The sequence below is a fragment of the Equus quagga genome, chromosome 6 (genome assembly GCF_021613505.1).
Source record: "Equus quagga isolate Etosha38 chromosome 6, UCLA_HA_Equagga_1.0, whole genome shotgun sequence".
Classification (NCBI taxonomy): domain Eukaryota; kingdom Metazoa; phylum Chordata; class Mammalia; order Perissodactyla; family Equidae; genus Equus; species Equus quagga.
The window spans coordinates 53,565,629-53,587,618 of record NC_060272.1 but is presented as its reverse complement, the minus strand read 5'-3'; the positions used below and the strand labels follow the sequence as shown (position 1 = coordinate 53,587,618).

Genomic DNA, 21,990 nt, shown 5'->3' with positions numbered 1-21,990 from the left:
AATAAATGTTAGATATTTACATTTATGGATAATTCTCCCTTTTACATATGTGGTCATAATCTAAAAAATATCCTGTAAATTCAGTAATATGGAATTCTTTTTGCCTTTGCTTTTCAGGAAGAAATACTGAGGCAGAGAGATCAAATGACTTGTAAATGTGATCGCCAAGGTGTGTATCCCACTGAAATATTCAAAAAGGCACTATGTTTGCATTTTCTTGGAACTGGTTATTGTTTGAGTTTTTAATCCTTTAATCAGTGGCTTACAAGCTATGAACTGAAGTTGATCCCCTAAATTCCGTAGTTGCATGCAACATCTATAAAATCACTAACTTGTGGATATATATAGTCTCCTACCTTTTGGATCCCCGTTACGATTTTTAAAAATACAAATTTATAGTCTCATTTAGTCATTAGCCATTTTCTCAGGAAATGGAAGCTGAAAGTACAGCTATTAATATGCAGAATCCCCTAAATTTTTAAATGATGAGAAGGGGATCCTAATTAAAAAAAAAATCAGGAACCACTGCTTTAGTGGCTCCATACATGACGAAATTCTTGTGATTTTACATTAATATATTGTAAATCTTGACCTATTATCAAAACTGTAGAGACTCTCCTGGGTTTGTCTGAAACTGAAAACCAAAGCTCCACCTTCGGCCCAGGGAGCAGAGCGCCGTTTCGGGTATAAACTACAACTCCCAGGATTCCTGGGTGGGAGTTCCTGGGAGTCGTAGTTCATTCCACACGCCGGCGCCGCGCCCCCCCCCCCCCCCCCCGCCACGCTTAACCTCTGCGACCCCGGCTCCAAATCGCAACCCACGCCTTCGGGAAAAGTACGCCGCGAGGTTGTCTTGTGAGCATTATTCTCGCTTTGCCATTTTTCTCTTTTGTTTTTTCCGTCAGCTCATTCTTATGCACGACCAAGGACGACTCCTCTGGAGGAGGGTCGAGACCGAGGAGGAGCCGGATCGAGCGTTAACCCGGAAGAAGTGAACCAGGGAGTAAAGGTGATCCCGTGTCTGTCGGGCCGAAATGTAGCGAGTTACAGAAGGTTCCGACCTCAGTAAGGAAAATTAACGTCCTTTCTTCTTTTTCTTAGGTACTTACGATTCATTTCTTTGTTCTGATCGTTAAAAAAGTCTTTTTCTTTCTCCAGTGTATTTTTTTTTTCCATGTTGTCTCCTTGTGGGATCACCGCATACTGTATACTGTGTCACTCGGTATGGCTTACACGTGCTGCTGTCGCTCAGGCTTAGTGTCAATTCTGACATCCCGATGCTGAGAATTGTTCCTAGAGTATCAGAGAAGCCCTGTTGCTGTGGTGGGTCATGGAGAAGACTTGCCGTTCTCGAATATAGATAACCCTAGTGAGTAAACGTCTTTTTTTCCTCCCTTAACATTGAGGTTCATGACCTTGAGAGTTACTCATTCTACTACTGTTCCTAAAATGGAAGTTTTATCTAGAAGTGTTCTAACAAAAATCTGTTTGCCATGCTTTTATTCTGACCGTTTTCAGTTGGACATGCCTCCTCTGATGTGCTTGAGACTAGAGGTAAAGACGCACAAGCTTCTGCTGGAAGCCTGTAACATTCGTGGCTAGGGGCCGTTGGTGCAATCTTCCACAGTCCTTTCCAAGGGTGATTCAGTACCTTAAAGTTCATTAGTGGAACCTGCAAACTTTGCAGATTTTAGAGACCATTTTGAATATTTTATTTCCTAGGAGATAATGATATCTAAATTAGATGTAGAATGATCAAATGAGCTAAAAGATGAATGCACCTCCTAGCATAGTAGGAACATTGGAGACAATAAAGGTTGTGATAAATTTTGACCCTTATTTCAACTTTGAACTTCAGGATTTTAGGGGCAAAGTATTTATTTTTATTTATTTATTTTTTTTGAGGAAGATTAGCCGTGAACTAACATCTGCCACCAATCCTCCTCTTTTTTGCTGAGGAAGACTGGCCCTGAGCTGACATCCCTGCATGCCCGTCTCCCTCTACATTGTATGTGGGGCGCCTGCCGCAGCATGGCTTCATAAGGAATGTGTAGGTCAAGGCCGGAGATCCACACCCTCAAACCCCAGGCCACTGAAGCAGAACGTGTGAACTTAAGCTCTCCACCACCACCCCGGCCCCAAAGGGCAAAGTGTTTTTATTACAACACTTTAACTTTTTCCTTTCTTAATGAAACCATTGTGTACTTTCATGAGCTCTTGATTATCTCTGTTAGAGGCAAGAGAACAGATAATGGTACACAGCCAGTTTCAGGTAACTTGTAATTTTTTTTTCCTGATTATGAAAGTAATATGTGCTATATGTATAAAAGACTTAGAAAACACTAAAAAGTAGAAAAAATAGAAAGCAAGCAAAAGGTATCCATAATCCCACAACTACAGATCATCTTATTAACATTTTGGTATATTTCTTTCTTTTTTTTTTTTTTTTTAAAGATTTTATTTTTTTCCTTTTTCTCCCCAAAGCCCCCCGGTACATAGTTGTATATTCTTCGTTGTGGGTCCTTCTAGTTGTGGCATGTGGGACGCCGCCTCAGCGTGGTTTGATGAGCAGTGCCATGTCCGCGCCCAGGATTCGAACCAACGAAACACTGGGCCGCCTGCTGCGGAGCGCGCGAACTTAACCACTCGGCCACGGGGCCAGCCCCTGGTATATTTCTTTTTTAATCTTCTTTTTTCAAAATACTGTGTACCTTTTTCGCATGCATTCCATATATTGTAGAATATTCTTAAAACCTAATTGAGCTTATATTTTTTTTGCATTCTTCTTTTTTCATTTAATATAATTATTGCCATTGTCCATTTTTACTGGACCTCCTACTTTCTTAGTCTGTGAATATTTGAAGTTTTCTTCCTTTAGGATCTCAGCTAAAAGGGAAGCACCTTTGAAGAGTGATCACAGATTTGAGAATCAGAAGCCCTGAGCTCTGAATAGGCAACCTGCATCCTGGAATCAGCTCTGCCTCCTCCTGGCTGAGTGAATAATCGTGATTAAGTTACTTGACTTCCTTGGAATCTGGATACTTAAAGAATTAGATGAGAAAATAGTTAATATTTCCTTCAAACTTTATAGAAATCTATTACTATGTGAACCACCTAACGTTTGCATGATTATTTCGTACCTTTCAAATTTTTTCCACACGCTCAATTCTAGATTCTGGATACTTTCTAGAAAATTCCTGATTTAATCCATCCTATTGATATATTTATTAATTATGCTCCTACTCATTTGCGTTAGTTAATTATGTATGTTGAGTGAATAGAAAACAGTGCTATCTTCATTTATTTTAATATGTTATATTCAGAGGTTTGAAGAATTATCTTCCTTTTGTGGGTTATTGAATTTTGGGACCGTGTTTGGAGCTGGCTGAAGCAGTGAACTGAGGAAGATTTCTTGAGACTCCTTCCAGCTTTTATATCTATGGAGTTGATTGTTTTCACATTGTGTTTATTATATTGCAGGTGCGGAGATGAATCGTCACCTGTGTGTTTGGCTTTTTAGACATCCATCTCTAAATGGTCACCGCCACTGCCACATCCATCCCCATTCTTATCAGTTTACACAGATACATCTTGATACAAGACTGGTGGTTTTTAGACAAAATAGGAATAACATTCTTCCTCATCTATTAAATAAGAATTGGTTTAGGAGGTATTGTCATCAAGACACCTGGATGCTCTGGAAGCATAAAGCACTACGGAAATATATGGAGGACCTGAATAAGGAGTACCGGACCCTTGATCAGTGTTTGCAGCGTGTGTCTGCGAATGAAGGAGACCGAAGATCTTTGAATCGAAGGCATGCTGAGTTGGCACCACTTGCAGCCATTTACCAAGAAATTCAGGAGGCTGAACAAGCAATTGAAGAATTAGAATCAATGTGTAAAAGTAGGTGAAAGATACGTGTGTATCTGCAAGTCCAGAATTGATTTTCTGAGTTAAAGCTTTATTGAACTCAGTCTTTTAAAAAGTTTACAAGTAATAAGCTCTACACTTAGAAAGGATAGGTCTCTATACTCTGGGTTTTGGAAGGATTTCAGCTACTAAAGATCAAGTACTGAGAGACCAGGCTCCTTGGGGGTGATTGTCAAGAAGTTCTTAGGGTCTGGGAGACTGAGTATTGACCTTTTCAGAGGCTTTAACTTATTGAGCAGAGCTTTATTGAGCACTGTCCTACAGACCACATTCCAAGGACACACAATACAGTTCCTGCTCCGTCAAAGGGCTTATATGGTCTAGATATTACTTGACCACCCCAAAAAGAAACCCCACACCCTTTAGCCATCTTGTCTCAATCTCCCGTTCCCTACTAGCCTTAGACAACCACTGATCTACTTTCTGTCTCTATAGATCTACTTATTTCAGGCATTTTATAGAAGTGAAATAACAATATCTTGTCCTTTGTGACTGTCTTCTTTCACTTAGCTGAATTTTTTTTTTTTTTTTTTGAGGAAGATCAGCCCTGTGAGATCTGCTGCCAATCCTTCTTTTTTTGCTGAGGAAGACTGGCCCTGAGCTCACATCCATGCCCATCTTCCTCTATTTTATATGTGGGACGCCTACCACAGCATGGCGTGCCAAGTGGTGCCATGTCCACACCGGGATGTGAACCGGCAAACCCCGGGCCGCCAAAGCGGAACATGCGAACTTAACCACTGCGCCACTGGGCTGGCCCCTTAGCATAATATTTTTAAGGTTCATCTGTGTTGTAGCGTGTATCCATACTTCATTTCTTTTTTATTGCTGAATTATATTCCATTCTGTGGATATACCACATTTTATTTATCCATTCATTGGTTGACAGATACTGAGTTGTTTCTGCTTTTTTGGTTATGAACAAAGCTGTTATGAACGTTTGTGTACAAGTTTTTCTGTGGACATAGGTTGCTGAGCCATATGGTGACTTTATGTTTAACTTTTTGAGGAACTGCCAGACTGTTTTCCAAAGTGACTGTGCCACTTTACATTCCACCCCAGTGTATGAGGGTTCCAGTTTCTCCACATCCTCGCCAACCCTTGTTATCTGCCGTTTTGATTCTAGCCGTCCTGCGGGTGTGAAGTGGTATCTTATTGTGGTTATGTCTTGCATTTCCCTGATGATTGATGTTGAGCATCTTTTCATGTGTCTATGGGCCATTTTTAACCATCTTTGGATAAATGACTGTTTAGATCCTTTGCCCATTTTTTAATTGAGTTGTCTTTTTATTATTGAGTTGTAATAGTTCTTTATATTATAGATACAAGCTCTGCATCAGATATATGATTTGCAAAAATTTTCTCCCATTTTGTGGGTTGTCCTTGGAAGCACCACAGTTTTTAATTTTGATAATGTTAAGTTTATCTTTTTTTCTTTTGTTGTATGTGTTTTTTGGTGTTATATCTAAGAAACTGTTGCTTAATCCAAGATCAAAAAGGTTTACATCTATGTTTTCTTCTAAGAGTTTTATATTTTTAGCCCTTACATTTAGGTCTTTCATCTATTTTAGTTAATTTTGTAGATGATGTGAGAGGTGTTTATTTTTAATTTTAGTATTTCTTAATATTGCTAGTGTCTTAATATTTTTTCTCTTAGGAAAATTTTTCAAAATATACCAAAGTTGAGAGAAAAGTACAATAACTAGTATAGGATTCAACATTTATTCAGATTTTGCAATTGGCTTTTAGTTTCTAGACTTTCCTCTGTGCTCTGTCCTGTTTCCTTAGGCCTTAGACATTAAGCAATGTCAAAGCCAGTCACAGTTATAGCTGTGAAGTCTTTGATGTCCAAAGCCTTACATTTTCCTGCCTTCTGTTAGTGGCACCATGAGTCTTTCACCTACATTTAATGAGGATTATTTTTTAATATTTTGCATAATGCCACTCGAATTTATAAGTAAGTAGTTTTGGGAAAATGGCTTGCACATAATCGGAGCCTGCTAAATGCTTTCCAAATTAAGTTGACATAACCTCTTTCAGCCTTGGTTCTATCACGTATAATATTAGTAGATTGGATTAGATTGTTTCTAGGTCTACAGTCCTGCTGTTCTATAATAAAAGTGATAATAGCTACATTTACTCAGTCTTACCATTTTCAGGCACTAAGCTAAGAATTTTACAAATATTATCTCATTTGAATGTTCACAATAACCTTATGAGGTAGGAATTATTAATAGCCCATTTTATAGATGGAGAACTGAGAGGTTAAAGTGCCAAAGGTCGCTCAGCCAGTCAGGAGAGGAGCAAGGATTTGAACCCAATCAAGGAGGCTCCGCAGCCTCTCTTCTTACCCACTGCACAATAATTTGACGTCCAATAGACTCTGCCTCTGTAATGTATCTTGCATGAGTCCACTTCTATTCTTTCCACTAATTTGTATCTTCATTACATCTCATCCCAGATGATTGCAGTGAATTCCTAGCTTGTCATCTCACCTGCAGCTTTTCCAGTCCAAGTAGAACCTTAATCATTTTACTCCCCTGCTCAAAATTTCAGCAGCTCCCATTGCCTATAGATACAGATTTCTTGGTTTGCTATTTAAGAGCCTCTGCAGAGTGACCCCCGCCTCTCTGTGTAGTATAATTCCCTTTGCATATTCATCCTTCTAACCAAAATAGACAACTTGCCTTTCCCTGAATACACCCGTGCCATCTTATGTCTATGTCTTTGCTCACATTGTTATCACAAGTTTCACCTTGATAAAATTCAGTCCCCTTACTAAGTATGGCTTGAGTGCCGTCCTTCGGTTTCAGTCCCCTCTGTAGAACAAGTATGGCTGCCTGTCTCTGTTTCGTATTCTGATCCTTTGTGTAACTGTCTTAACCTCAGCCCCTTCCCCCATTGTCTGTTCCTCAAGGACGGGGCCTGTGTCTTATCATTTTTATACCTCCTGCAGCACTGAACGTAAGATATGATAGGCTGTCCAATCTTTGTTGATATAGTGAAATTGAATTAGGTTGAATTTTACAGTTTAGTAAATAACAAGAGGCCACGAGAATAATTTTATATGATTGATTGCAAATCAGAAGGTTTTTCTGATACCTTTGGCCAAGCAGATATCTATATTGAGTAATGGTGGCCTGGTTTCTGTTTCTGACGTATGTGCACAATGTGGGGCCAGTGGTGATATTCAAATTCTGCAACAGATGATCTATAATTACATTTTAGTGCAGACAGTGCCTTATCCAGGAAGCCTTCCTTAAGTGCTGAAGTCTGGTTTGGACCCCCTCCGTTATGCCTGCATGGCACTGCCTTAATTATGTATTGTAATCCTGTGTATGTGTCCATCTTCCCCACCAGCCTGAGCCACTTGAGGCCTGGAATTATGTTTTATTCATCCTTGTGTCCCCAGCAGCTAGCATAGTATCTGGCACATATAAGTGTTAAAATTTTGAAAGCATGAATGAGGCGCAGAGTCTCACCAGACCCTAATGACTTCTGTGACTAGAGAAGAGTTGTAAAGAGCCTTTTCTCTTATAACAGATTCTTCATTTCTATATTCTTCTTTATTATTATTAAGAATCAAAATTTTCTACCTCAGTTTTCAAGCATCATCACTGACAAACGGAGTCTCCAGGCACCTAGAGCGTGGAATCAAAGCTTGTGGGCTCCACTGTGCTTGGTCACTCATTGTTTTGTTAGAATTCCATGGTTTAACTTTCTGCTTTTGAAATGGTGTGAAAAGGACCATTGTTTCCATAAAGCAGAGGTTACAAAGATGTGTTTTGTTTGACCCACATGATGTTTTTAAAAAATATTTATTAGGTATGAACATTTTGAGAGATTTCAGAATTTGAAGAAAATGGTGGCTCTGGCCATGCTAGTTTCCTCAGTGTGCTGAGCAGTGGCTGCTGCCTTTAGATAAGTGGTCACCCCAGTTTACTCCAAAACTTACATTGTCAAATCTGTTTGCTTAATCACTGCTTTCTGTAATTACTTATAGATATGCAATCACAAATTCTTTGGGGCAAGATCCTATTTCTTTTCACACTGAGTTTTTTGGACAGTCTTCACAAATACTTAATTCTCTAATGATTCTAACTATTCTTTTGTATAATCTCTTGCCTTTTTTTTTCTTTTTGAGGAAGATTGTCACTGAGCTAACATCTGTGCCAATTTTCCTCTATTTTTTTTTTTATGTGGGATGCTACCACAGTGTGGCTTGATGCGTGGTGTGTAGGTCCGTGCCCAGGATCTGAACCTGTGAACCCCAGGCCACTGAAGAGGAGCACACAAACTTAACCACTATGCCACCAGGCCGGCCCCTATAATTCTTTACCTTTATAACTGAAATAAAACTTAGCAGGCAGAGATTAGGTAGTTTTTTAAGAGTTTCTCTGTAAGTATTTTAAAACTTTTACCATTACTTCTGTTGCATGTTTGTAGGTCTAAATAAACAAGATGAAAAGCAGTTACAAGAACTTGCATTGGAAGAGAGGCAAACCGTTGCTCAAAAACTCAACGTGTTATACAGAGAGGTATGTTTAGGAGGTAAACTGATCTCAATAGTGTTGAGAGAAAGGAATACTCTTCTTGCGAGACTATACTTTGTTGCTCAAAATACGGTCCAAAGGCCAGTTTCTTAAGTCTTCTCTTATGGCAAGCGATTAAGCTTGGTTTAGTGTTGTAATTTGCTACAGAATCAGATTGAAGAGATTGTGATGTCAAAGAATAAAACCCTGACACCCCCTCCCCCCCACCCACCGAGTAACAGTATTCCAAAGCTGAATTAATTAACTTGCCAGGCAAGGAGACATGCTGGTGAAGAAATTTAGTTCACCGTGGGGAAGAGTCAGGGGGTCTCAAGTCCTAGAAAGTCGGAGTGGTTCATGGTGATTGTGTTAATTAAGCACTGAAAATCTGCATTCTGGATAAATTGGAATGAATTCAAGGGTATAGAGACAATGGATTAACACAAGTCTTTAACTCTTAGCTTAATGAATGATTTGTCTAAAAGACAATGAAAAACACAGCACTATATACCATGTTACCCTCTGTCATACTTGCCTTCCTCCTGCCTTCAATCTTCCCTCCTCTGGGAATCCAGCAGAGGGGTTTATTGAGGGGTTGAGGGGGATGAGGTGGAGGTATCAGTTATTTTTATCATTGATTTAACCAGCTAATCAAAGGCAGAAGTAAGATGTCTGACTCTTAGCCTAATATTCTCTCCAACAGACTATATCATTTCTAGCAAAGATGAAGTATTTCAAAAATTGGCAGCAGGGAGAGTCATGACATGTAGGCACTTTTCATTTGATTTGAAAGTCCTTTTAGTCATAATAAAAATAAAATTACTTCTCTTTTCTTCCCAAGAGGAAAGTTGGTTACTTTCTTTGTTAGGAAGCCCCCTTTTTTCTTTTCATGGCTGAGAAGCTGTTTGAACCTCATTTGGGAGTCCTCAACATACCCTTTAAGCAGAGCAACTCTACTGAGAAGACGGGGCATGGCCTGGTGTCTGCTGTCATTTATGGCAAGAGAGAATATGCGGTCATATGTAAAAAGTCCTCATTTTCTCCAAATGAAGACTTTCAAAGCTTTACTTCATTCATCTAGATGAAAGAAGCTTCTGTTCAGAACTAATTATAAGGGCAAAATCTGAAGGAAATTGAATGGAACACTCTGAACTTTGATCTAAACTTCTGCATTTTAGAAAATCAAGATGATCTGATAGCATGGTAGAGAATATCCTGATAAGTAACTTCATTGTTAACATGAATTGATCACTTGTTTTAGGTCTACTTATTATAGCACTTCAGGACTAGACCTCATTGGGATGCTGTATGATTTTGTTAATTACTGATTTTTTAATATTTGGAGCTTTTTAAAAGTATCCTTTTTACTTTTTAAAAGTAATAAAAGTATACCATGGAAAATATATACACACCAATGCTGATTTTTTTTTTCTTTTTCAGCTTTTCCAGAGTCTTGTGCCAAAGGAAAAATATGACAAAAATGATGTTATTTTAGAGGTGACATCTGGAAGAACTACTGGAGGTCAGCACAATAATTTTATTGTAGATGATCTAAAAAAATACTTAAATTTTAGCTTGATTTGACACACTGTAACTTTAAAAGTTTGTTAAATGTGTTTCACTTTGGAGTTATTTACTCCTTGTTTCCTAGTGGGCTTGTACCTCAGAATGGCTTTCTTAGAAATTTATGCTAACTAAATCTTTTTTGTGTTTTCTTTTAGGTGATATCTGCCAACAATTTACCCGGGAAATATTTGACATGTACCAGAATTATTCAAGCTATAAACGCTGGAAATTTGAACTTCTGAATTACACACCAGCTGATTACGGTAGGTGTATTTGAGGATTTTGTCCATAGATGATGCCGAAAATTATTTTACTTCTGATCTTGATTAGAACCATGTTGTCCCATTTTTTAAAACATTTTATCTATTTCTACTAAATACTGTGACATAGGCTCTTCAATCACAGTGGCTTACTACAGTAGAGTCCTTAACTGGGAGAAGAGAGTGGGAGGGAGGGAAGGAAGAAGTATTTGAATTAGAGAAAATTTCCCTGTGGAGGATAGATAGATACTTTGCCTTGAAAATTCTTGTTCTCCGTATTCGAAGCAAAGTTATATTGAGGCTTTTACTCTAAAGAACTTTGCCATTTTTGCAGTACAATTGGAGAGTATTGTCAATTAGGTTAAGTGGCTAACGATGTGCTAGATTTTTATGAGAATGCAGAAAAAGTTAATCATTTTTCTTTATTTTCAAGAAGAATCCACTCTATTTGGGCTGCTAAAAACTTGTACAACATAAAAAATAACAACCGATGCAAGTCCTTAAACTTTTAAATACCCAAGTATCTTAAAGCAGAACATCTAATAGTAATTCTGGTTTTTGTTTGATTCTTTTAATCCATCTGAAATTTTTTTTTTTTTTTAAGATTTTATTTTTTTTCCCTTTTCTCCCCAAAGCCCCCCGGTACATAGTTGTATATTCTTCGTTGTGGGTCCTTCTAGTTGTGGGTCCTTCTAGTTGTGGGTCCTTCTAGTTGTGGCCTGTGGGACGCTGCCTCAGTGTGGCTTGATGAGCAGTGCCATGTCCATGCCCAGGATTCGAACCAACGAAACACTGGGCCGCCTGCAGCGGAGCGTGCGAACTTAACCACTTGGCCACGGGGCCAGCCCCCATCTGAAAATTTTTATCTGCTTAGTTACATAGTGATATGCTGTAGTAGACAGGGGGGTCATCAATAATAAACCACAAACTATCAAAGTGGGGATTGAGGATTAAGGTATGTTAAACAATAGAGGGACATGGAAACCAGTATACAGCATAAGTAAGTTGCACTTGATACAGATATTAAACATTGCCAGTGGTCAGGAAAGGGGACCATCAATGAGAGCAAAGGGAAGAAACAACCTGAGCAACAGCATGGTGGTAGGGAAGATCTCAGTGTGTGTAGGACCATGAGGAAGCCAGTTTACCCACAGCCTATTTGTGATGGGAAGTAGTAGGAAATAGGCTTGAACTGGTGGCATTTGAACAGCCTTGAAAGCTGAACAGAGCTTGACTGTTAGGGAATAGGAAGCTGTTGTGGATTTTATTAGTAAGAATATGACTTGATAAATATATATTTTAAGAAGATTATTTTGACAACAGTATGAAGGATGGATTGAAGTGGCTCCATTTAAGAGGTGAGTAGGGTAATCCAGATATGACTAAGAGTTAGAATTGGGAGTAAGGAGACATGTGAGAGACCTTCAAAGGAAGAATGGGCAAAATTTGCAGACTGGATACAAGAGAAGCTATTGCTTGCCCACTGTGTCCTGTGTGCAGTAGAGTTATTTGACCTACAACCCTGTGAAATAGATATTATTAATCCCATTTTACACATGCGGGTCTGGATTTAGAGAGTAAGTCACTAATCCAAAATCACACAATAAGTAATGGAAATCCCGGGATTAAATTTAAGTCTGTCTGATCCAGAGCCACACTACATCCCATTAATCTATTCTGACACAAAGGAGATGAGCCACAGGGCTTCTCATCTTTCTAGCCAGGAAGATTGTGATATTCATTCCTGCCATTGAATGGAATAGAAATTGGAAGGCAAAGCCCATTTAGGAAGAATAATGATATGTGGTTTTTTGATTATGAAGTGTGTGGTTATAGTGAGCATCCATTGAGAAATATCCAGTAAATGCTTAAGTTGTGTAACCAGAGCTTTGGCAAAAGAACAGAATTGAGGAGAAATATTTGATAGCTGTTAGCACAGAGATAATGTCTGACACTGAGAGAGTGGGGGAGAGTGCGTAGAGAGGGAACATTCAGGGCACCAAACCTTGGAGAGTGGCCACGTTTAGAAAGATAGACTAGTTGGCAAAAGAAAAAGAAGGGTCAGATAAGCAGAAAAAGGATGAGGACAGTATACCATTATGGAAACAGGAGAGAGTTTAAGGGGAATATAATCAGAAACAGCAGCGTTTTATTATTATAAAAAAGAATAGTGGGAAATGTCGTCAGTGACCTCTAAGATGTATATTTTGAATCTGACTTTCAAGAATGAAAGGGAGATGAAGATAGGAAGGGAGCTTCTGTCCCAGGTGTGTAGAGTAGGCTAAACAGTGGTTGGGAAACTTTTCCTTTAGATATACTGACTCACTGGCAAAATAAAATAAAGATATTTTAAAAAGTAAAAATCCCTTTTTTTTAAAGAAAAATTTTAAATATTTCACTCGTATACCTTTAAAATGAAAGACTAAGAATAAACCTCTATTCATTAAAATTGTAAAATAATTTTTAAAAATTGATTTATTATTTATATCAGGAAAAGAAAAAGATGTGGATAGAAAAAGACTAAAATAGAGAAAGGGAAAAAGTATCTACCTTATAAAATATGTATATTAAATGATATCTTTTTCTATGTTTAATTGAAATAGCTGGGAACTCACAGAGAGGAACTCCACAGAGATTCACATAGCACTGAAAACTAAGATTGAAAAGAAACATGCTTTCGTGCAAAAATTCAGACATCAAGTGACTTAAAGTCTTGCAGTTTTGTGACTATAGGTACAGACAGGGACGATACTCAACCATTACATAAATAGTTCAAACTAAATGTTTACAACGTCGTCTTTGTGGAAGCAGTGCGGGGTGATGGCTCTTGATATGGAGTGTAGGTCTGACGTGTTATTCTGTATACCTGCTATCTAATGAACTGATATATTTTCCAAGTTAAAGGGATTCTATGAAATGTGTTAGATTATTTCCTCCCTCCCAACAAATTAATCTCTATAATTATATTTTATTATTCTCTGCTCACCAGTTGAATTCAGGGAGAGGTCACTTAAAGTAATGTGATGATTAATTTTATGTGTCCAGAAGACATACTTTTCACCACAACGGTGAGAAATAAATTTGTGAGAGGAGCCCCAGCATGCTTGCAGAGCTCTGTGATCACTCTTCTCTGTAGGCCAGACCTTACAATGGGAACTCTGGTAACTGAATTGGAAATCTAAAGGGAATGGGAATAATTGGATCTCAGGGTGGCAGGGGCCAAGTGATGGCACTCAACATTCAAGGGCAAGATGGGCATGGTTACCGTAATGGACAGCAGAGTCAAAGCGGCAGTCAGAACAGTCTGACTTGCGTAGACTTAGGATGTGGGCTGGTTGATCATGGTGTCCTTAGAAGTAAAGTAAAATGGGAGCCTGCTACGTTCTTACTTGATCTGTGCAAGCAGGAAAGTTCTAGGTCAAGTGAACAAAAGTGTAACCTCTATCATAAGAACAGAAGTCGTGGTCCCTCAATCAATTCCTGGTCTTGAGCTAGTCTGTAGACCCCAAAACCCCTTGAATGAGGGGAAGGCCATGTCCCCTTCAGGAACCCGGTACACTCCCCAAAATTTATGCTGTTAATCTTTCTCTTAGTCTTCCCCAAAGGGGCCTCTGGTCTTTTACCAGGGTAACTGTGCCTTGGGGAAAAGGGAATAATTATATCTTTCAGGTACTACTGGACACTGGCCCTGAATTGATACTAACTCTAGGAGACCCAAAACATCTCTGTGGTCTGCCAGTCAGAGTAGGGGCTTATGGAGGTCAGATGATCAATGAAGTTTTAGCTCGGGTTTGTCTCACAGTGGGCCCAGTGGGTCCTTGAACCCATCACGTAGTTATTTCCTCAGGTCTGGATGTGTAATTGGAACAGATATACTCAGCAGCTGGCAGAATCCCCACATTTGGTTCCCTGACCTGTGGAGCAGAGACTATTATGGTAGGAAAGGCTAAATGGAAGCTGCTAGAACTGCCTCTACCTGGGAAAATAGTAAACCAAAAGCAATCCCACATTCCTGGAGAGATTACAGAGATTAGTTCCACCATCAAGGACTTGAAAGATGCAGGGATGCTGATTCCCACCACATTCCCATTCAGCTCACCTACTGGGCCCGTGCAGAAGATAGATGGGTCTTGGAGAATGACAGTGGGTAACTGTAAACTTCACCAGGTGGTGACTCCACTTGCAGCTGCTGTACTAGATGTGGTTTCATTGCTTGAGCAAATTAACACCGCCTGCTTCCTGGAATGCAGTTATTGATCTGACAAATGCTTTTTTTCTCCATACCTATCAGTAAGGCCCACCAGAAACAGTTTGCTTTCATAGCTTCACTGTTCTACCTGAGTTATATCAGCTCTCCAGCCCTGTATAATAATTTAGTTCAGAGGAATCTTGATGTCTTTCCCTTCCACAAGATGTCATACTGGGCCAGGAGAACTGATGGTATACATCCAGTTACCACTGATACTTGTTGACAGCTAAGTGTCAGCACCACTAAATGCTCTACAAGTGTTTATCACAGTTACTCCTCACGACCATCCTTGGAGAGTAGGTTGAATTCAGGGCTATGCCATATGCTTACATGAGGCTTGAAGCATTACTCACATAATCTACAGTATGAATGGCTCCCCCTTCAGGTGTGCAGTGCTGTAGCTCAAGTTATATATTATGATCACTTACAAATAAGGAAACCAAAGCATTGACAAGTTAAGTAACTTGCCTGTGGACACACAGCTAGGAAGAGGCAGAGCTTGAATTTGAACTCAGGCAGCCTAAGACTGGTTCTCTTATTCTATACAGTAAAGTTGCAGCCTTCTTCTTTTCAGCTCACATAAATTCAAATATTTATGCTCAACATGAAGTAAAGGGGGTAGGAGGAATAATTTTAAAAGTAGAGAATGAATGTAAGATGGGATGTTTAAATTGTGGTCTCACTCAGTCTCAGTTCCTGGTTATTTTTCATAATATGATCATCTTACTAAACTGTGAGTGGGAAATAAGTGATTTTTTTGTATCATCTGACCCCTAAATGCATGCCAGCTTCTTTTTCTGGTATTCAGGAAAATAGACAGTAGTCTGCTCCGTTGCTGGAGGGAGACTGGCTGTGCTGGACGTTATTAGGAGACAGTATGTCAGTCTCTGATAAGATACCTTCCTAGGGCAGTTTGTAGGGAAATCGAAAACTATGTGTAATTTTTGTCTAACATGTTGACTTTGGAAACCAAGTAGGTTAGATCTGACGATAAGACTGTTTCTTCTCACAGTTAGAAACAGTGAGAAAACAATACAAGATATGAAAGAACCCCATAGATCAGGATTAGAAATGAAGTGATAGACTCAGGAAAGAATTAGAAATAGAAGAAGAATCACTTCAGAAATGAAGAATAAATCAGAAGGAACATATGAGCAGATAAAGGCAACGGATAGTGCCTTAAGAAAACAGTAGTCAAAAAGAGGAAATCTTTTTAGAATCAAAAAGAAATGAAGAGGGGCCAGGCCGGTGGTGCAGCAGTTAAGTTTGCACGTTCTGCTTTGGCAGCCGGGGGTTCACGGGTTTGTATCCTAGGTGTGGACATGGCACTGCTTGTCAAACCATGCTGTGGCAGGCGTCCCACATGTGAAGTAGAGTAAGATGGACATGGCTGTTAGCTCAGGGCCAGTCTTCCTCAGCAAAAAAAGAGGAGGATTGGCAGCAGATGTTAGCTCAGGGCTAATCTTCCTCAAAAAAAAGAAAAAGAAATGAAGAAAAGTAAAAAGGAGTCAAAGAAAATGATATGAAGATAGGCCAAGAAGATTGATAACGTGATGAAAAGAATCAGAGAAGATACTGTATGTTATTTATTGCTGTGTAACAAATTACCAAAACTTAGCAGCTTTAAAGCAACAAAGTTTTTTTATCTCACAATTTCTGAAGGTCAGGATTTGGGTGGCAGCTTTCCTGAGAGGTTCTGGTACAGGGTCTCGTGAAATTGAGGTCAAGCTGTTCGCTGGGGCTGTAATCATCCCAACACTTGACTGGGGTTTAAGGGTGTGTTTCAAAGCCCACTTGGTTGTTGGCAGACCTCATTTTCTCATCATATGGGCTTTCTCCATAGGGCTGCTCACAACACGGCAGCCTGTTTCTCCCAGAGTGAGTGACGTGAGAGAGAGAGAGAAAGGGAGAGAGAGAGGAAGTTAACTCTCAATAGGGAAGCCATGGTTCTTTGTAACCTAATTTCAGAAGTTGTACCAAGTCTGCCGTCTGCTATGCATCCTACGGACCAGGAGAGGGAGCTACAAGTGTGTGAACAGCAGGAGGCAGGGCTCATGGGGGCTGTCTTTGAGGCTGCCTACCGCTGGTACTAACATATTTCAACAAAACTATATTTCAACAACATTCTTCAGAAATAGGAAAAAAAAAGATGTGAAGCCACATGTTTAAAGAACATGTATGAAGATCTCCAGCCAGAATGACAATACTAAATCATATTCTAATAAAATTATTGGACTTTAAAAAATAAAAGGAAAAAAATCTATTAGACGTGGAGACAAAAAGAGCCTGTGACTTGTAACGGAAAGAAAATGAGATTTTCATCAGGCTTTTCAATAGTAACACTTTGTGCCAGAAAGAGATGAAGTTCATTCAAGGCAAGAAAATTTGAGTTAAGAATTTTACGATCAGCAGAACTGACTTATAAGTATAGGGGTACAAACTGTTATAAATACACAAGAATTCAGGACATACTCTTCCTACGATCCCTTTCTGAGGAATCTACTAGAAAACAAAACTTCAGACCATTAAAATATGAGGTATCAACATAAGAAGTGGAGGTGAGCATTAAATATGTGGTTATGTAAAGAACTAGGAATAATTGAGAGCTAAGAGAAAGAATACATTAAATAAAGACTGTAAGATCTGACGGTATAGATAGAGTACAACCATTTAAAAAATGGGGGGAGAATGAGACGAACATATGCAAAAAAGTGTTAATGTTTTTAGTAATCATATTGGTGGTAGACCTAGTGTTGTTATTCTGAGACTGCAGTATGTGTCATATGGGATAAAACAGATGAGTAATTATGAGATATTCTAATTCTGGTATCCTCTCTGTCTGAAAATCAAGAGATACAAGAGTAAAAGAGAAGAGGTTGTAATCTTGAATTTACATTTGAAGTATCAACTGTCAAGAACTGTGAATGGTTAAGATTTTACCCTACTTGCAAGCTAAAAAGTTAGCATGCAGCAGTTTCATGGGTTGGAGACAAAAGACAGTAAATTACAGTAGTAGCAATAACCAGAATATCAGCATTTTTGTGCTGGTTCCATGAAGCCCAAGTCCCACAAGGCAACTCGAAGAAGGCCATATGATACCAGCGCACACAGTAGGTTTCATTACAGGAGAATAACCCTGAGTTTAGGGATCTCAATTCTTTTTTTTTTTTTTAAGATTTTTTTTTTTTCCTTTTTCTCCCCAAAGCCCCCCAGTACATAGTTGTATATTCTTCGTTGTGGATCCTTCCAGTTGTGGCATGTGGGACGCTGCCTTAGCGTGGTTTGATGAGCAGTGCCATGTCTGCGCCCAGGATTCGAACCAGCGAAACACTGGGCCGCCTGCAGCGGAGCGCGCGAACTTAACCACTCGGCCACAGGGCCAGCCCCTCAATTCTTTTTTAATGGGCAGTAAGCATGCCTGTCCATTGCTCTAGAAGACGATGCTATCTTCCAAAGCTGGAAACAAATTTGTCTTTTGCTCTGGAGGGAGACATTTCTCCAAAGCTGTTCACTATACAGACACCCTTAAAAAAGATAGTCTGGAACAAAGGGGCAGGAAGTGCCTTATTTGCAAGATGTACAGAAACACAAGAAACCAATGGAGAATTGTGTCTCAGCATCAGTATGAACTCATGAGGTATTTCCTATGTCTGTCTGCTGAAAAGGCCTAGAAACAATGACCAACTCAGCAGTAGTGAACATCCCTAGCACCAAATAGTGAAATATTATTTCTCTCTGAAAGGAAGCAGGGTTTCTTGGAGAAATGGCTGATTCCAGGTCAGAGCAAGAAATGTTCAAGATAATCCTGGAAAATCTTTTTATGCCGTAACAAGAGGCATGTCAGAAAACTCAGAAATTAACTTGAAAAGCCTCCCACTGGCCAAAGATGGGTCAAGTTCAGCTTCAATAATAATAATTACAATTGATTTAAACATGCTAGATGTGTTCACATCCTTGAGTTCATAATGATATTTTTAAAAATAATTGGTCATCTTCAGAGGATTAAAAGGACCCTAATTCATTATATGGCAAACAATATATATTGGTAAAACCGGTAAAGGGACAGAATCAAGCATTTATCCTGCCTTTCCTACATAACTGTATCACTGGGTAATCAAATAGTAGACAAAGGGAAATGTCTCTTTATAAATGTATTTTAACTAATAAGTGAGAAAAATGATAGAATTAGACTATCACTATTTTATAACCCCCATGATACGTTAAGCATCAAAGGCTGTCAAGCCCATAGAAAGAGAGATAACCAGACATTACATGCCTCCTGCAGTCTCGTGAAGGAGCTCAAGCTGGTGTCTGCTCCACTCTCTGGATCCAGCTGCTAAATTGCAGCCAGTACAGAGGGGAGAAGAACAGGTTGAATTGTGCCAAAAGTACATAATCAGCAAAACCAAACTGTGAGAAATTCTGCAGATCAACAGCCCAGGTTCTTCAACATATAATTTGTAGGAAACAAAAGAGATGGATGATGAACCTATAGATTAAGAGATTTAAAAGACGTATCAGGGTGGGCCCCATGGCTGAGTGGTTAAGTTCGTGTGCTCTGCTTCCATGGCCCGGGGTTCCGCTGGTTCGGATCCTGGGTGCAGACATGGCACCGCTCATCAGGCCACGCTGGGGCAGCATCCCACACAGTACAACCAGAGTGACCTAAAACTAAAATATACAACTATGTACTGGGGAGATTTGGGGAGAAAAAGCAGAAAAGAAAAAAAGAAGATTGGCAACAGTTGTTAGCTCAGGTGCCAATCTTTAAAAAAAAAAAAGACATATCAAACTTTTTTAAATGGACAAGACTAAACTGTAATGCTTAGGGAAGCACATTTAGGTAATAAAATTATAATAAGGAAAGAAAAGTCGAGATACTAGTTACTCATTAGAAGGGGTGGGGAAGGTTTGGGGTGACTGACAGAAGTCTTTTTCTTTTCTTTTTTTTTAAAGATTTTATTTTTTCCTTTTTCTCCCCAAAGCCCCCCAGTACATAGTTGTATATTCTAGTTGTGGATCCTTCTAGTTGTGGCATGTAGGATGCTGCCTCAGCATGGTTTGATGAGCAGTGCCCTGTCCGCGCCCAGGATTCGAACCAACGAAACACTGGGCCGCCTGTAGCGGAGTGTGCGAACTTAACCACTCGACCACAGGGCCAGCCCCAGAGTTCTTTTTCTTGATCTTGTGGTCATTAAGCCATACATTTGACTCATGTAGTTTTCTATGTCTGTATATTATTTTATAATAAAAAAAATTTTTTTAATGTTTGATAAGAAGCTAGCCTAGGCATTAAGATTTTTTGTGCTTATCTTCCTGTTCCACAGATAAGAGAGAGCTAAATTTCAATAAATTTTTTTAAAACTTGAGAGGATCTATAGTTATTTATCATTATCAAATTATTATATTATTGATCATTCTTTTATGTATGGCACCATATTAGCCTAAGATTGCATACAGTAGTTCAATGCAGAAAACCTCCTAGTATTCCTTTTTTTCTAATAGTGTTTTTATAAAATTAAAATTTGTTCTTTATAGATAATTTAGAAATAAAAGAAGTAAAAAAAGTAAAATAAAAAATATGCTGTTATTCTATTCACCAGAGATAACCGTAAATAATATTTTGATGTGTTTCCTTTTATGTATTAATACACTTACATTGGGAAAATCTAGTTTTGTCCCTTCTATGTGATTGCATCTTAGGTTCTGTGCTCACATTCGGGCCATAGATTGAGGGCATTTAAGACCCGGATCCCTTTCAGAGTAGAGTTCATTAATGTTTCTGGCTGGTTTTTTTTCCTAGGTGGGCTACATCATGCGGCTGCCCGAATTTCCGGGGACAGTGTCTATAAGCATTTGAAGTATGAAGGTGGGATTCACCGAGTTCAGCGGATCCCTGAGGTGGGCCTGTCGTCAAGGATGCAGCGCATTCACACAGGAACAATGTCAGTTATTGTCCTTCCTCAACCAGATGAGGTAACCTCCCCCAGAGACATTGCAAACGCACTTGTCTGATAAATGGGTGTTGTGCTGAGAAGCCTTAGCTTCCAGGAAAATCTGTGATTTCCAGGGTTGCAGAGTGAACTTCACAGACTCTAGCCGGAAATCCTTACCTCTTCCCCAGGTAGAGCTGCCCCTCTTATCCCTGAACAAGATGTTTTGTTTTATTTTAAATAGAAATGACTTCTCTTCATAAAACAGAATCCATGACACTTTTAAAATGTGGTTCCCTAAGTTTTATCTTAGGAAACAAAATGAATTCCACAAATAATATTTTGAAGTCAGTGATATAATATCCATATGGGATCTATGTTGTATTAATTCAGTACAGCCATATTCCCCATATTTTTCTTTTTCCTAACCTTTTTTAAAAAAAGCTTTAAACAGGCAGAAAGTTGAAAGAATACCACACTGAAAACTTCTGTAACCTTCACCTGGAGTCAACAATTGTTTATATTTTGCCGCATTTGCTAGATTATTATAGATGTGTGTTTTTTTTTTTTTTTACTTTTCTATTTTAATTTTTTCCTGAGGAAAATTCACCCTGAGCTAACATCTGTTGCCAATCTTTCTCTTTTTTTTTTTGTAAAGATTTTATTTCTTTTCTTTTTCTCCCCAAAGGCCCCCGGTACATAGTTGCATATTCTTAGTTGTGGGCCCTTCTAGTTGTGGCATGTGGGACGCCGCCCCAGCATGGCTTGATGAGCGGTGCCATGTCCAGGCCCAGGATTCGAACTGACGAAACACTGGGCCACCTGCAGTGGAGCGTGAGAACTTAACCACTCAGCCACAGGTCCAGCCCCCATCTCTCTTTTTTTTTTTTTTTTAATGTGAGCCACTGCCATAGCATGGCCACTAACAGATGAGTGCTATGGTTCTGTACCTGGAAACTGAACCTGGGCCACTAAAGCAGAGCATGCCAAACTTGAACCACTAGGCCATTGGGGCTGGCTCTGTATATACATTTTATTTATTTATTTATCTATTTTATTTTATTTTATTTTATTTTATTTATTTATCTTTGAGGAAGATTAGCCCTGAGCTAACTGCTGCCAATCCTCCTCTTTTTGCTGAGGAAGCCTGGCCCTGAGCTAACATCCATGCCCATCTTCCTCTACTGTATATGTGGGACGCCTGCCACAGCATGGCTTGCCAAACGGTGCCATGTCTGCACCCGGGATCTGAACCGGCGAACCCTGGGCCACCAAAGCAGAACATTCGCACTTAACCACTGGGCCACCGGGCCAGCCTGTATATACATTTTTTAAGTGACCTATAAAGGATATAGCAGACACTATGAGACTTTACCCCCAAATCTTCAGCTTACATCTGCTGGGAATAGGACATTCTCCTACATAAACTCCATACAATGGTCTATGAAGATCAATCATAACTCTGTAATATTATTGTTTAGGAAACCCTCCTGTGTGTTCTGTCTACTCACAGAATA

The 21,990-nt window shown here is 39.2% G+C and overlaps 1 protein-coding gene across 4 annotated transcripts in view; it reads left to right on the top strand.

The window, feature by feature from the left end:
- The first annotated feature begins 787 nt into the window (after window positions 1-787).
- Window positions 788-21,990, top strand: part of MTRF1 (mitochondrial translation release factor 1) — a 37,641-nt gene continuing 16,438 nt past the window's right edge. The window contains exons 1-7 of one of the 4 annotated variants that reach the window (XM_046663686.1): window positions 788-1,065; window positions 1,159-1,369; window positions 3,481-3,906; window positions 8,380-8,471; window positions 9,906-9,987; window positions 10,187-10,294; window positions 20,344-20,516. In XM_046663686.1, coding sequence (XP_046519642.1) covers window positions 3,489-3,906; window positions 8,380-8,471; window positions 9,906-9,987; window positions 10,187-10,294; window positions 20,344-20,516 — 873 coding nt within the window. In that variant the 5' untranslated portion in view covers window positions 788-1,065; window positions 1,159-1,369; window positions 3,481-3,488. Of the gene's footprint in view, window positions 1,102-1,158; window positions 1,370-2,629; window positions 2,669-3,480; window positions 3,907-8,379; window positions 8,472-9,905; window positions 9,988-10,186; window positions 10,295-20,343; window positions 20,517-21,990 lie in introns of those variants that run through there. The other 3 variants (XM_046663683.1, XM_046663684.1, XM_046663685.1) reach the window with 3 other exon arrangements.